We start from the raw sequence: 13,547 nt of genomic DNA, 5'->3' as shown, positions 1-13,547 counted from the left end.
TAATGATTCCTATGAGGTCAATGTTAAACAAGAACACTGTATATATAAATATATCATCATAAGTTTTTCAGAACATAGTGATACAAAAAAATATTTCACTTACAAGTTGAGATTACAATTCATAATATTTTCCAGTGAAGAAAAATATTCATGATATCAGAAAAATATGACAATTTAGTTCAGTTAATGACTTCTGGCACTATATGAAGTCTTATGTGGATTTTTGCATCATTAAGCTTTGTAGAAGTTGTTAATCAACTTTATTGTTATTAGTGATTTAGAGTGTATTGGGGCTTAAAACTTCACACATTTCAATCAAAAAATCTTATTTAAAAGAAAATAATCTTTAAAATTTTCATTGGCTTATACATTTATTTCTATCTTTTAACAATGCAAGACTATTACTTTGAAAAATCAGTTCAGATTATACATTTTTGCTACATATCTTAGAGCTAAAAATTTTATAGTAGAAAGTTTAAGGAAAACTCACTTTGGTGATTCTTGTTCAGAAGACCTGTTAAAAAAAACCCAAAGCAAACAGTAAATGAATTTAAGTTAGAGCTTCAGAAAAACAAGAACTAAACTAAAAAAAACCACACAAAACAAACAAACAAAAACCCCACAAAAACAAAAGGAAGGAGCATAAAAGCCGGTATGTGTGCTCACAGTACATTAAAGGACGTTTAATCCTATACTGAAAGTCGGAATCAGACAAGTACAGAATTTATGAAACACTCCACAAAAATCCCACAGCAGCTCTAACTGCTCAGTTACACTTTCGGCACAAGCTCATGCAACCCACACCTGCTACCACAACTTAAACTACACAGGAGTTTACAGTGGAAATTACTTAGCAAGTTACACTACATTTAAAAAACTTTTAAATGTGCATGACAATGACTATAGTCACTGCACCGACTGTTTTTTATAAAAAGTCAAACATGGCAAAATTTTTATGCCCTGGTAACAAGAAATGAGCATAAACAGCTTCAGAAGCAAGAATTTTCCCATAATCTCATAATGCAAGAGCAGAACAGATGTTGACAGAGAACTTTTAAGAAAAAGCAGAACTAAAACAAGTCATTACACAGATTAGGACAATCTAGCACAGAAAAGAAAAATTTGCAATCAATTAGCTTCATCAGAGATCACCTGAAATAGTGGGTTAAACTATACTACATCAATTAAAACAACAGGTATGTTACTAAGATAAATTTGAAAGTAAAGGTTAGCAAAAAAGCCCTTGCAAAGCAAAGTCAATTTAAGGTAGATGAGGTAGCTTTACAAATTTAATTTAGTAACAAAAAAAACCTGGAGAGATATAAGATCCTGATGGAAAAAAACACATATTAAGAAATTTAGTTTCGATGTAGAGTTTGTGAATTATCAAGTTATAGGAGGCAATTCTCAGGATACAGTTACATCTTCAATTATTGTTGTCTAAAGCAACCTCAATACTAAGAATTATGTACTATGTTTCATCAAAACTACAGTAAAAATAGCAGCAGTATCAGCATAGTTAAGTTTCCTTATTTGTATACTGCAGTATGAAAAATTTCTCCCTTTAGAGGCAGAGTTGGTGAAGCCTGATTCCCTAAGAATTTCTAGAGATTTGGGTTGTGTGTCCTTTTCTTTAAGCACTATACTTCTTCCTTCTTTATTGTGGTCACGCCTTCCTTGTGATCCCACTGACATTCACCCCCACGCTCCCACAAGTACCCGCTGTTCTCCTTACTTGCAATCCTCACAGCATTTTTACCCTAAGTGCCAGCAATGCACAGCAAATCCTTAGGAAATGTGCACTCACTTGCTGTCTGACCAGCACATATCTAAATGGAACAGACAGCCATTGATCTCAAACTGATCTCCTCTCACTATGCGATGACAGTACAAGTTGTGGGGTTTTTCCTGCCTAGTCACTGACTTTTACAAATTTTGTAGAAAACTTTGCATCTTTGCAAATTCTTCTCCTACATTAGATTTGACTGCAATGGTCCAGATGTTCTCAACTGGGAACAGGGGCAGATGGGCTGTGCTGCTATGACATAAGCCTTATTTCCTTAGGAAGTCATGCTAAAAATAAAGAAACATTGAATTTATTTTTGTTTAAACTAATTGATTTCCTTGTGAAGCAAAGAACAATGAAACTGTACAACTTTTGCCACAGTACAGCTACAGTGCTATTACTAAATTCCATGTAGAATCCACATTGCACTAATTTAACCCTTTCAAAAGCTTTCACCAAAAATTTACACACCATTAAATTGTGATGCAAATCAATGCAATATCTTTATTTTAACATATTATCTCCCCTCTTCCCTCCTAATATAGAGTTAGGTCACTTGAGACAGAAAAAAACCCAACAACTTGGGTTTCCATTCATATACTATGTATAAACATATAAAGAATTTTTCATCAACTCAGTAATACATTTGGCAACCTGAATGTGATTCATAAATTCTTAGCCATATTTGCTGAAGGTTTTTCTGTTAAATTACTGCACTTTAGTTCAAATATGTCAGCTCTGGAAGATTTGCTGGATCATTCTATAACCTTTTAAAACGGAAAAAGGTAACAAAAATTTGACCTAGAAAGCAGCCAAATGCAATGCTTAAAAGAATTCATCAGGGACAGTGCAGCTGTGTCTTCCTAAAGTCCTTAGTATTTCAGCGTGCAAGAGCTGCAAACTTTTGCTCTGCAACTCATTGAAGCAGTATTTCTAGCATTTAGTTATTTAACAATATGATAAAGTACCTTAAACATGGATAACCAGACAACCTTTTCTGGCTATACAGTATTCCACATTTTACTAACCTATCTTCCTCATTTCACAACATATGACAAGGACCACATTTTAAGTCAATAAAGGAGAACACTCACCAGACCAGCCATTCAACTTTTTCATTGAGAAAGAGCGCCCTTCCTTGCAAGGACATCAAGCTTTCCATCGGTGCAGTTATGAGCAAACACTTTGAAACTGCAGGTAATTAATCTTCCTTACTCCACAATATATCTAAAATGATGCCATTTCAATCTTTCACTCACTATGGATTGCTCTGTTGGTGATGATCTTTATAATAAAACACTGTGCCCTGAGAAGGCTAACTCTCCTCTTCCTTCAGGAGGACAGAAAGGTCTTAAGGAAAGACCCCTCCTTCCCAGCTTGGTGTGCCCTACCAGGGAATTCTGAGAACTGAGGATGATAAACTGCAGCAGAGTAAAACCCCGGAGAAAAGGGACAACTGAAACAATAGCACTATAGCAAAACTCCCACTTTACAAACAACTGAAGGAAATATCTGTAGATTTTGCCCTTGTGTTGTTCTTGAAGTTCTTAAAGCTTCTTTAAGCTGCAGGGCTGAAGAGACTGAGTGTGCCAGAACTTCTATTACCATCTATTTTCTGTCAGCACACCATTAAAACCAGGATTACTATTCATAAATCAAGTAAGTGGAAGATATTTACAGCAACATCTTTTAGGTGCCTTTCAGAAAAATTTACATACAGATTGACTCTCACAGTAAAAGTTCACCATTTCTGTGAACAGAACCACTGTGTAAGAAGGCTATGTAGATGCTTTGTGCTGCATACATAAGAGTACTGTTACAAAATAAACTTCCAGACTTCATGGTACAAGTGTTTCATTGATTTTCTCTAAGTTCCAAACATTCACATTTGTAAGCTGCTGACATCACCCATAGAAGGATACCTTCAGTTACTCTGCGTTGCTGCTATTGACCATATTCCAGTTTACTGACTTGCCATGAAAGTTTCATCTATTCTGATACTCTGCAACCAGCTGGCTTGCTGCCAGCTTTGCCTTACCACAGAGTTGCAATTCAACTTTTGAGTGTTTCGTTTTGGATGTAAAATTGTTTTTTGAACTGGGAAGCAAAGTGTGCTACATTTTAATAAAGGCACATAATGAAAAGTTTACGTGTAAGCAAAATATTGAAGACTTTCAGGTATATTTGAGTGAAAGAGCACAGTAAAACTCAAAGGTCTATTGGCAGTAGTCTTAAAAACCTAATGTGAAACAAACTGAAATGTTCTCAGATCTATTGCCTAGTATTAGAAGGAAATCTTCACTGAAAAAGACTGAAGTACCTAAACAAGGACAATGGACTCGAGAAATGCAGATTTTATACGAACAAGGAATTGAACATATCTGTACATGATTAAAAACTAAGGATAAATAGCTTAGACATTATTTGCAGTTTTCTACCAAGCAAGTAGTTACTCTGATTTAGCTGAATACATGTGAAGAGTACTTTCATCAACAATAGTGCTTTAAAAATTTTGCTTGCAAAAGGAATAAAATAATGATGTGTTAAAATAATGATGTATTCCCATAATACATTCATTAAATCTCACTATGGAGCTACAGTTTATTGTCTGTCTAAATGGTAAGCTGAAAGAATTGAACAAATGCAGCATACGTTCAGGAAATCTATTTTCAGTGCAATACCTTCACCAGATGATGCATCACACTTAGACCCAGAGCGTATATGCATTTCCAGAAATTCATAGCACAGTGCAAGTGAATTTCCTTTTTCTAAACCAGTTCATCATTTCATTTCCTTCCCCGCTAACTCTAGGACTGTACACATTATGCCATCTATATCACCGGCAGAAGTTTTACAATAGAAGTTAAAGAGGTTTAGAGCTTCACAACCACGTTCAACTTTAACAGAAAAGCTTATAAAGGAATATATTGCATTTTTAACAAGTAGAATTTTATACTCAAAATAAATTAGGTTGTAAGAGACCTTGAGAGATTACTAAAACTCTTGTTCAAACAACAGTCAACATCATGTTGTGTTTTGAAATTCTCCAAAGATGGAAACACCTCTACCTTTCTCTCAACATGTACAAAGTCTTAACTAATGTCAGTGTGATTTTTATTTTTCCTTGCTGTCTCCTGAACATTTCCCTTGCCTAACTTGTGTCCATTGCTTCACAAGTTTTTGCTGTGCAGACCCAAGAAGAGTTGGCTCCATATTCTTGACAACAGTAATTTGGCAGAGCAAGGGAACAATGCGACTGACCCCTCCTCAATCCCCCAGCCTTCTGGTTCATCATATGCTCACATCCATGAATAATTAGCCAGATGTATCTCAGCAATCAACGTGTAATTGTAAATATAAGATCTATATGACTCATCTTTCAGTACGTTTTTCTTACTGACTGATACTATACTTCGTCACTTAGAAACATGTTTTACAATAATTTTCTCTCCAGTTAAAAAGAACATTTCACAGCTTACCTTTTCTGTTAGGCCACTCAGTCTACTCTAAAAATAAACCAGAATGCTTGTTCCTATGCAGGCTGCTGTTCCAAACCAGCTTTATCAGATTACTTTTCCAAGCCAATAATCCAATTACAATAATGCAGAAACTCCAGCTTACTTTAATGAGACAACATTCAGTTAAGGGCAAGTATGGGTATTGATAACCCCACAAAATCAGATTAGATCATTAAATCCAGGGAAAGGGTGAAGGATACTCTTCCCTTCTCATGGGGACTGGCTGAAAACCATCCAGCTTCCCACAGCTGGGTTCTCAGAAGTTAAGAACATTAAGCAACACAATGGTTTTCAGTTTTCACGTCTTGACATTCATTTCATTCATTTTCACTTTTGATTTCACTGTCAAGTATGAACATCTGTATCACACCTCAGGCATCAGAAGACGAGTGAGAAAAAGGAAAGGATGAAACAGGAGAAATTAAAGTTCAAAGCTCTTTAAATACTGCTCGGTTACATTTCTTTATTTTCATGGCAAAACTTGGGCCTTAGTATTCTAAGTTCACCAAGCATTTAAAACTTCTAAATCTATAGATTTTTAATTTACAACAAAAACTTGAACAGAGGGAAACAAGTAAACTCATTTTAGTAATTTAAATTTTCACTTATTTACTTGAAGATAAAGGCAAGATAGTTTCAAGTTTGTTGGGGTTTTTTTCTGTTTTTCTAGCAGCCCATCAGTGAAGAATCCTACACATGAACTACTGGATGTGATAAGCATAATTTTTAAAGATATAAATACTGAGAACCAGAGCTTGCACTGGGTGTGGACAGTGCAGTTGTTAAAGACAAAACCTAACATCTGATACAAGATCAAGCATGTCAGAGCACATTATTCCAAAATGTAACTAGTCTATTGCTCCATTTAAACTCAAATTTGAAGTTTACTGCTTAAAACAAAGATATTTTGGAAATTTCCAATCTGGTCTTAAAACAGCGTCACCTGTTTCAATACAACTCAATACTTCATCTTCACTTTTGCCTTCCAATGACAGTAGCTTACAGACCTCATTAGTGTCAGAGAAAGGCAAATCAGTAATGACTTGTTCCCCTACACCAGGAAAGGAAAACCTGTAATAAAAAAGAATTCCCTGCACAAGTCCATCAGCCTGCCTTTACAGATAACGAGCTATGGTTTGAGCCAGCAATGTGCCCTTGCAGCCAAGAAGGCCAATGGCATCCTGGGGTGCATTAGAAAGGGTGTGGTTAGTCGGTCAAGAGAGGTTCTCCTCCCCCTCTATTCTGCATTGGTGAGGCCACATCTGGAATACTGTGTCCAGTTCTGGGCCCCTCAGTTCAAGGACAGGGAACTGCTTGAGAGAGTCCAGCACAGAGCCACAAAGATGATGGAGTGGAATGTCTCCCTGATGAGGAAAGGCTGAGGGAGCTGGGTCTCTTTAGCTTGGAGAAAAGGAGACTGAGGGGTGACCTCATCAATGTTTACAAATATGTAAAGGGTGAGTGTCAGGAAGATGGAGTTAAGCTTTTTTCAGTGATGTCCAGTGATAGGACAAGGGGCAATGGGTGCAAACTGGAGCATAGGAGGTTCCATGTGGATATGAGGAAGAACTTCTTTCCTGTGAGAGTTACAGAGCACTGGAACAGGCTGCCCAGAGAGGTTGTGGAGTCTCCTTCACTGGAGACATTCAAAACCCACCTGGACATGTTCCTGTGTGATGTGCTCTAGGTGACCCTGCTCTGGCAGGGGGGTTGGACTAGATGATCTTTTGAGGCCCCTTCCAACCCTAGGATTCTGTGATGGTTTAAAACTGTTACAATTAAAGGGAAGCATTTTTCTCAATGGTAAGCTCATTCAGGAGCTCTATCCAGTATACCTGTAAGGTGTCATACCCTGTCAGTATGACAACTTTGAAAAAACAAAACAACTCCCCCCCAGCTGAATTAAAGCAACAAACATATAAACCTTCATATTCAGCACTCTTCCCTAATGTACAACTCTGTTTAGGTACTTGTGAAGATACGTAGCCTCACAGAAAGTAGACATATTTCCTACTTTGCTTAAAGTAAGAGTTGTAAGTCAGTAGCAACAGTGCTTCAATGAAGAAAATTTAAATCTCTCAAGAAAGCCACTTTTAACTGAAGAACAGTTATGAAACAAGTGCACTTACTAATTCTTATGTTTTATCTCAATGTTTTTGCTGAAATATTTTTTAAAATAAAATGATAGTAGTAGCATGTGCATATGCACGTAGAAACGAGAAAAATACAGTGATGGAGTGAGTACAATGTATACTCAGAAGACAGACTGGATCACCTGTGCTGAACTGGTGAGGCACAGCCATAGCAAAGAGTATGATGTAACACAAAAAGCAACCTATGAGACTTTGGAAGGCTCAGTGTGGGCTCTCTGTCCCAGTGTTCATTTCACAGGTCAGACAGCAGCAGGGCAACAAAGAGGAGGAAGGACTAAGAGGGGAAGCTTTCATCAATAGGGCTGGGACATCCTGGGCTAAATAAATGTCCTCTTGAAGTCCTCTTCAGCACTGTCTCTGATGACAGGTTTTGTATGCAGCTGTGATTTGGGTTGGTTGGCTTAAGATAGCCAAACCTATTCACACCCTGTGAATAAAGCTCTATTAAATATACGTTAATTTGGGATTAGAGCAATTTTTGGCTATAATTCATATGTAATGAGCTCCAATATTTTCTGCAGACACTAATCAGAGAGAAAAATTGCTTCTTTTCACTATGTCTGAGCTTCAAATTGTACTTGAATGTGAAAATACCTTGGATAATTTGGGTAGCAGAAACAGTCTAGCTATATCAACACCACACTCGCAAGCTTGCCCTCACTTTCTTTAGCTCACCCATGCACATGGTTTGCTTTGTTCTCTTTTTTTCCAGTCACAGCCTGTAGGATATACCTCATAAATTTCAGTTAGAAGGTAGAATGTTCACACAAAGCACATTTTTAAAACAATCAGTGTTACAATAAATGACAAAATATTTCTTGGCTCTAACCTTCTGCATGTTCATTTTAAGTATTTTAAAGTAAACATAATTCTAGGTGTTGACATGTTGACACAACACCATATATTTAAAGAAATGAAAGAAGAAATGCTAATAACTGGTGTGTTTTATGCCCTCTACACAAAGAGCTATTCCACATGATTTGTTTTCTAAATTGTGTACTATTACAGAAGACTGATTTCCTTCAGTAAACACAGCAAGGAATAAAACTGGTTATTAAGGAAATAATTATAATTGGTATTGTCAGGAGGGAAAAAAAAAAGGTTTATAGGCAATCAAGTGCAGGTGCATGCACTCTGCCAGAAGCAGTGGCTTCCACAGTTCTGATACCCATCAAGGTTCCAAACATGCCTTGGTAGAATTAGGTACACAGTAAGTCTTCTTATGAGTTTTACCCACATATTTGCCTCCAAAAGCACTATATCACAACAGAGCAGTTTCAAGGCAGGAATATTTTGGACCACTTGCCTTTTTTGACGTAAAGGACTTAAGACAATACCCAGGAGCTAAATGAAACAGGTGAATACTATCATCCCACCCTTGAAATGCTGACATCAGCCTTAAAAATGGAGAAGAGCCTTATCTCATGCTAACTGCAGCTCCTCAGTTTTGATACAGATACAGTAAATGAAACTGATTTAAACATATCTAATTTACAAAATTAAAGAGATGCACCATTATCATTATGATTTGATGTCCCAGACATAACAATTCAAATATTAAAATCAGCATCTTACAGTTGTTTGTTAGTAGCCTTCCAAAAGTTTTCAGATTTTTTTAATAACAAAACTATTGATTAATTATAATTAGCATTAATTAACACCTTTTCTGAGAGTCTCAGATGGCAGGCTAGGCAATTAAAAAAAAGAACCCTCTAAAGACAATGTATGTTAGAAGGACCACAAGAAGCTACTCTTGGTACTCCTCTAAGGAAAACGAAAACCAGATTTACCATTTCAATATTTTTCATAACATGTTTCAGTTACATCAATTCAAATCTACTACAGACCACAGCATGGTAAAAATGGGTAAGGTGGCTTTATCAATGCATTGCAAGGTGATTTATAGTAATACCGAAATATTTCTGAAGCATGGCAAAAGTCCAGGACAAGTGTTTGTCCATATCTAATACTGAAGATATACAAGTTAAACATTTTTCTTACAAAACAGGTTTAACTGATAGGGTAGAACTCCATCTTCCAATAAAACATTCAGGGAAAGAAAGATTTGACTACATTTATGCACTTAATTTTACTTTATGCCTTTCAACAAGGGGAGCAAGGCAAGTAATAACTAATGTAAAAATATAAAAGAAGAAAAACTGGAACACAGACTAATGAATTGTTGAAAACTTTAGTGCAGGGAAGAAACATTTTTTTTATTTGTATGGTTACTGTGTATTTTACCTCAATTGTTAAAAAGTATTAATGACCATTTTACTTCACAGAAGTTCTAACAGTCAATACAACAAGGATCATTCATTCCATGCATTATATTCTCCTTCCTAAACATGCACATTGAATTGAAATTAATTAAATTTATGCAAACATTTTTTCCAGTTACCTGCACAGTATAAAATATTATAAACATACACAAGAAACCGAGATTTTGGGGATAAGATGTATAAAAATCTTGGTTTATGTAAGGTAATAAAGGTAATCTTTTCCACAGTGAGTGATACGACTCAGATACAGCATAATCACCTAGTGCTCAGAAAACAAATGAATGTGCTGTTTTCAAATTTAGAACATCCTATTGTCACTGTCTGAGAAAAAGCATAAAAGCAAGCTTTCCCACTCCATTCTCAATAGACACAGGAAAGCTGAAACAGGAAGGAAAGGAAAAAAAAAAACTATGGGGGAAGAAAAGAAAAAGGAAAATTAAAGAAAAAACTCAACAATGTACTAATTGGCAGAAGGGACAAAGGCAGGACACAATCCATCAGGCACAGTACACAGTATGGTAACTTAGTTTTCCATCTACAGCTTTGACCCTCATTATGTCCTCTTATAGTCTGCCTCATTCTTTCTACCTAGAAAATACTTCTAAAAGTATATCATTTGTAAATGTGAAAACACAGGAAAGACATGGCTTCCTATCTATGATTAGTCACAATACCTAGAGGCATCACTCGTATATTATCATGGCCATTACTGACACTACTACTGCTAAGGTTCATTACTTTATATCAGAAAAACAGAAAAGCAGTTTCAAACATCACAGTGACAAACTCCAAATATGCATAAAGCATGATAATTTTTCCCTTCTTTCATAGAAACTTCTCTCTCGTGAAGTAGTCACAATACTGTTGTATTAATTTTTTTTAAAAAAACAAACAGTTTAAATCCAGAGCTTAAAGCTACATTTAGTAGCTGCACACTATCAGAGCTAGGTGTGACCTATCATCTTCCATTAATACATTGCTTCTCAAAATAAAGCTTGCCTTAAAATTACTAGGAATCACTAGAAACTATGTAACATTATAAAGGAATCTGCATTTTAATACATAATATTGTCCCCAGCTGATGGTTTTTAATTGGATCTCTTATTTTTGAGACAGAAGGATCAATTATTTTTTCATGATATCTGAAGTTAATATTGTGTTAATCTGAAGTTAATCAGTTAGATATGCCTCTGTAAGGTCAGAGTGAGTCTCCACCTAAAATGTAATATATGGGCAAACAAATAATCAATGCACAAAGACAGGTGCTTCAAGACCTGAAAGTTAAACTAGCAGTGGTTAGACCACTGCAGGGGAAAACAAAGTTGGTCCTCAAGACATACAGCAAAAAGGCCTCAATATAAAAAGTGGAGACTGCCTTTAGACTAGCAATCTACAATTCCTTCCTTTAGAGGAAAAAAAATGGATGACCGCAACCATTATTATGTTCTCGTGCTTACTCAAATGCAGTGCCTCTTTCAGCTTACAATGCTGAGCTGGTGGAACATAACTGAACTCTTAAAGGACTTCAGTAAGCCTATCCCCCCAAAAAAGGAAGAGTTTATAACAGGTAGGAAAGGGTTGCAGGAGCTACTGGGACACAGGATATTACTGATACAGACAAGCATGCCTTAATAGCTTCTCTAATTTTACCGAGAATTCAACTAGTGAGAATTGTTCAGGGAAGAAGGATTGGTTTGTTCTTGTCATTTTATATCATGGCATTTGCAGTTCAGCAATTTATTAAAATAAAGCTTAGGCAAACATAAAACTGTTTAAACTAATTTTTATATTATAATCGATGATTATTTGATACTCAAGCTGTTTGTGTTTTTGTTTGGAATATTTAAAAAAAATCAAATAGGCAATGAATTGCTTCTAGAAATCCTTACCTCCTCTGTGGACTTCTGTTCTGAGAGAACTCTGAATCACTGTCCTTTGATGTTGGAGAGCCCTTATACGTATAAAAAACATCCTCCGTTTCAGTAATATAACTAATCTCATTTGTAAGGTTATCTACAGACGAGTGCCGTGCTTTACGAATTTCATGACGCAGTCTAGGACTCCGCCTTAAAAATACGGAACACAAACACAAGTTGTTAGATCAGAACAATTCATAAAAGTTGATCAAAATGAAATTTATATCCTATTGCAATGTGTCCCAAAATCTCAATGACAGGCCTGTAAGTAATTTTTAAAGATTTTATATTGGATACTAGGCAATCATACACTGCTAGGTTAAGTACACTAAACTGATTTGGTTTTTTACTCTCTGAAATGCTACCTGTACTGTCTACAGTTCTAGTCGTAGGATAATTCAGGTTGGAAGTGATCTTTGGAGGTCATGTAGTTCAACCTCCTACTTGAAGCAGGGTCAACCAAGGTCAGAGCAGGACGTTTAAGGCTTTATTGTCAGATCTCAAAAAAATTGCAGGATGGAGATCATGTGGCCTCTCTAAGCAACCACTGCTCAACCGTCCTTGCGGTGAAGCAGTTTTTAATTCTGTCAAAACAGAGCCTCTCTTGTTTCAACATATACCTTTTAGCTTGTCCTCCCACCATGCAACACTGAAGAACCTGGCCTCATCCTCTAGGTAGTTTCCTCTTAAATAATGTCAGGATGTTATTAGGCATCTGGAAAACCCTTTCTTCTCACGGCTGGACAAGCCCAATTATCTCAGCTTCTCCTCACAGGTTAAGTGCTGCAGCCTCCCGACTATCTTTGTGGCTGCTGGCCTTGGCTGAGTTTGCACTAGTTAGTCAGTGTCTGTCTTTTATTAGTGGAGAAAAAAGCTGCAGGATTCTAGACAAGGTATAATGAATCCTCACAAAAAAGAGGGATAGTCAATTCCCTTGATCTACCATCTATGCTTCTGTTAATACTGCCAGGTTTCTGTTAGACTTCTTTGCTGCCAGGGCACACCAGCATTTATGGCTTGCTGCTTATGAAGATTAACAGGTCCTTTCCCACAGAGTTGCACTGCAAACATTGATGTTACACTTGGATCTTCCTTCCTAGGACTTTTTTTCCTAGGAGTTTTTCTTCATTGAATTTCATACAGCCCACACAGGCCCATGTCTCCAGCCTATCAGACAGGATAGCAGCCCTGCCCCCAAGCTTACTGACTCATTCCCCCAGTTTTGTGCCATCTGCAAACTTTGAGCAAGCACTCCATTGCCTCCTCCAGGTCATAAAGAAGTTAAGCAGGACAGGTGCCAAGATAGACTCCTGTAGTACTGCACTTGTTCCTGGCTTTAAGGTAGAGTACAACCCATTACCAACTCCCCCCTGAGTTCAGCCATCCAACTATTTTTTAATTTTTTTTTTAAAACCATCTTGTTGTCCACCCTTCCAATACATGATGTCTTAACTTAGGTGTAATATTCTGGCAGACAGTATCAAAAAACCTTACTAAAGTTGAGGTGACAGAATATATATTCTCAAAATAACAATGCATAAATATACGTACACACTACATAGTTATGCTGCTAAAAGTATCTACAATTAGATAAAGTAGGAGGCTGGAAGGTATGAGAAGGGCAGAAACTGGATTTACCAATTGGGGGTAACAGGAGGTGATCGAGAAGGAAGGCTTTTGGTCTCTAGATGCTCAACAGATAAAGATCGCCTCATAGATGGGTTCCAAACCATCCCACCTATAACTTTTCTGCAGTACTGGCTGTTTACAGACCTGAAAAGAAATAAAAAATGTACATGAACTAATTTGCATAGAAAATGTAAATGAAATCAAATCTGCTTAATAAAGTAAATTTTGTAATTACTATGTTCTAAAGACCCTCCCCCCCCCCC

General features: G+C 36.6%; 1 protein-coding gene across 2 annotated transcripts in view; it reads right to left on the bottom strand.

Annotated features, from left to right (window-relative positions):
* The window catches only part of PTPN3 (protein tyrosine phosphatase, non-receptor type 3), an 84,073-nt gene that overhangs the window by 27,825 nt on the left and 42,701 nt on the right, over positions 1-13,547 (bottom strand). Inside the window, exons 12-13 of one of the 2 annotated variants that reach the window (XM_009996501.1) lie at positions 13,294-13,428; positions 11,629-11,805 (exon numbers count right to left, since the gene is read on the bottom strand). In XM_009996501.1, coding sequence (XP_009994803.1) covers positions 11,629-11,805; positions 13,294-13,428 — 312 coding nt within the window. The remainder of the gene's footprint in view (positions 1-11,628; positions 11,806-13,293; positions 13,429-13,547) is intronic. The other variant, XM_009996502.1, reaches the window with a different exon arrangement.

This window comes from Chaetura pelagica, unplaced genomic scaffold (assembly GCF_000747805.2).
Source record: "Chaetura pelagica isolate M959 unplaced genomic scaffold, ChaPel_1.0 scaffold82, whole genome shotgun sequence".
NCBI lineage: Eukaryota > Metazoa > Chordata > Aves > Apodiformes > Apodidae > Chaetura > Chaetura pelagica.
This window is presented reverse-complemented; position numbering and strand designations above follow the sequence as displayed.